Here is a 2,778-nt window from a genome sequence, read left to right as displayed (position 1 = left end):
CCAGATGCCATGATCTTCGTTTTCTGAATGTTGAGCTTTAAGCCAACTTTTTCACTCTCCTCTTTCACTTTCATCAAGAGGCTTTTTAGTTCCTCTTCACTTTCTGCCATAAGGGTGGTGTCATCTGCATATCTGAGGTTCTTGATATTTCTCCCAGCAATCTTGATTCCAGCTTGTGTTTCTTCCAGCCCAGCATTTCTCATGATGTACTCTGCGTAGAAGTTAAATAAGTAGGGTGACAATATACAGCCTTGACGTACTCCTTTTCCTATTTGGAACCAGTCTGTTGTTCCATGTCCAGTTCTAACTGTTGCTTCCTGACCTGCATATCGGTTTCTCAAGAGGCAGGTCAGGTGGTCTGGTATTCCCATCTCTTTCATAATTTTCCACAGTTTATTGTGATCCACACAGTCAAAGGCTTTGGCATAGTCAATAAAGTTGAAATAGATGTTTTTCTGGAACTCTCTTGCTTTTTCGATGATCCAGCCGTTAGCAGCCCTATTACTATCTCCTGAGAATCTGTGTCTCTGTTTTAAGATAAAAGCAAGGTGGAGAACATCCACAGCTAAGGATTTCTCAATGGCATTGCTGTCTCCTCTCAGCTGCCAAATCCTCGGTGCTCCTTGGGCTTCCTTGATAGCTCAGTTGGTAAAGAATCCGCCTGCAATGCAGGACACCCCAGCTCGATTCCTGGGGTGGGAAGATCTGCTGGAGAAGGGATAGCCTACCCACTCCAGTATTCTTGGGCTTCCTTTGCAGCTCAGCTGGTAAAGAATCTGCCTGCAATGTGGGAGACCTGGGTTCAATCCCTGGGTTGGGAATATCCCCTGGAGGAGGGGAAGGCTACCCACTCCAGTATTCTGACCTGGAGAATTCCATGGACTCTATGGTGCATGGGGCTGCAGAGTCCGACAGGACTTGGTTTCTTGGTTTAGACCAAAATTTAGGACAAAGCAATCCCTTTGAAGCTATCAGTATGCAGCTTCTTTCCTTCCAGGAAGTGATGAAGTGATGTCTGTCTGGCTATGCGAATACTTAGCTGAGGATGATCAAATAGAAGACTTTATGACACAGTACCTGAATATCAGAGCACCCTCTGAAAACTCATAAAGATATCACTTGTATATAAGCTCTTTGAATGTTCATGAGTAGCTAGGACAACACTCATTTGTCAGTCAGTATAAATTTAATATAGCAGACTTCTATTTTTCACAAGGCACTTTGTTTTCATGTATGCATAGGGTTTCGTTTGTTTATTGGACATTCGTTTTAATCTGATTGTCAAATGAATACAAGGACTGAAACCTTTGCCTCCATTTTGGACTGTTTCTGTGAGCTACATTCCCATCCTGAGTCAAAGGGTATGAACATTTTTAAGTCTCTTGATCTGCAATCCAAATTGCTTTGCAAAAAGACTGAACCAATTTACACTCCCACCAGCAGTGTATGAAAATATATTTAAATGCAAATTCCAAGCGGCATAGAGCCACTTTCCTAGGTATTTTACTTGAAAATTTTTCTTTAATGCTAAGCAAAAGCTGACCCAGGACGTTAAAAAAAGAAATCTGATTATAAAAATGGAGCAGATAGTTAAAACAGCTCTTAGGCAGAAGTAAGCTTTAGAAAGACCCAAGCCAGGTGATAAAAATTTTTAAGGCATCCTGGCAAAAAGCACAATTCTAAAGGGACCATTAACAATTTGGCTTCAGACTGGAAGAGCAGCGGCCAAGAATGTCGGGCGTGGTCAGTGTACCAAATTCTAGTTTAGAAAAAGCGGGGTATTTTACTTATTTATATTTCAATTTGTTCTAAGGACGATTTAGAACCCTTAAAGGCAGGATCTTGAGAAGTAGCATTGTGTCTGAATAATCGAGAAGGAAACAAACCCACGCCCCCCTAAACTACGGTCCACGCTTATCTCTCGCAGCCCCGGATGCCTTGCCTCTGTAATCTCAGTCCAGTTTGCAACCACAAAGACAGCCTCTACGTCTAGTAATGGGGCACCGAGATTGCAGGGGGGCAGGGGGATGGGGCAGGCAAGGAGAAGCCAGGACTTAGGATAGCAACCCATTGGACTCTACACAAATCCAAAAGGTGCTGGGACTTCAATCTTCAGCCAGGAGCACCCCTCCGCCGGGTAAGTGGGACCCCGCCCGCGAGCCTTCCATCGCTACTTCTCCGTGCGCAACCCCCGCCCGCCCCCGACCCGCTTCTACCAGAAGGAGCGGACGCCCGAGGAGTCAGAAACTCTATTTCTCCCCTTTCCACTTTTCCTATTCACTTTTACTCCGTCTGTCCTGCTCTCTCCCCCTCCATCGCTTTCTTGGCTCATTCCCGTCTTTCCCTCTCCCTCCTCCTCTCCCGCTTTCTCAGCCTCTTCCCGGGGACGGAACCCCCAGGCGCCTCCTTCCCTCGGGTTTGGTTTGGGGGCCCCCTCCCCTCTCGCCCGCCTCGCATCCCCTCGGCGCCTCCCCGCCTCCTGCTCCGCCCCTCCGCCCGCGGCCACGCCCGCAGCCAATCAGCGCGCGGCCTCCCACGGCCCGCCCCCGGCCTTTCCGGGAGGGCCCCGCTGAGCCCAGGCCTGGATGCGGAGGGCGGTGCCGTGGGGCGGGGGCCGATGGGGTCTGACGGACTCGGGGCTCCGGCGCGGGGCTCGCCTGCACGCGGGAGCGCGGGGCTGTGAAGGCGTGAGGTGGGCGCCGCGGCCCGCCCGGGATGGGCCAGCCCCAGCCTGGCGGGGCCGAGCCGGAGGCGAGGGCGGCGCGCGGGCCAGGCCTG

General features: G+C 50.2%; 1 protein-coding gene across 1 annotated transcript in view; it reads left to right on the top strand.

Moving 5' to 3' along the window:
- The first annotated feature begins 1,731 nt into the window (after nucleotides 1–1,731).
- The window catches only part of UBTD2 (ubiquitin domain containing 2), a 63,044-nt gene continuing 61,997 nt past the window's right edge, over nucleotides 1,732–2,778 (top strand). Inside the window, exons 1-2 of the mRNA XM_010851306.1 lie at nucleotides 1,732–1,749; nucleotides 2,059–2,137. Of these exons, the coding sequence (XP_010849608.1) occupies nucleotides 1,732–1,749; nucleotides 2,059–2,137 (97 nt within the window). The remainder of the gene's footprint in view (nucleotides 1,750–2,058; nucleotides 2,138–2,778) is intronic.

Source organism: Bison bison, unplaced genomic scaffold (genome assembly GCF_000754665.1).
Source record: "Bison bison bison isolate TAMUID 2011002044 unplaced genomic scaffold, Bison_UMD1.0 scf7180017864301, whole genome shotgun sequence".
Lineage (NCBI taxonomy): Eukaryota > Metazoa > Chordata > Mammalia > Artiodactyla > Bovidae > Bison > Bison bison.
Note: the sequence above shows the minus strand (reverse complement) of the source record. Positions and strands in the feature narration are given on the sequence as shown.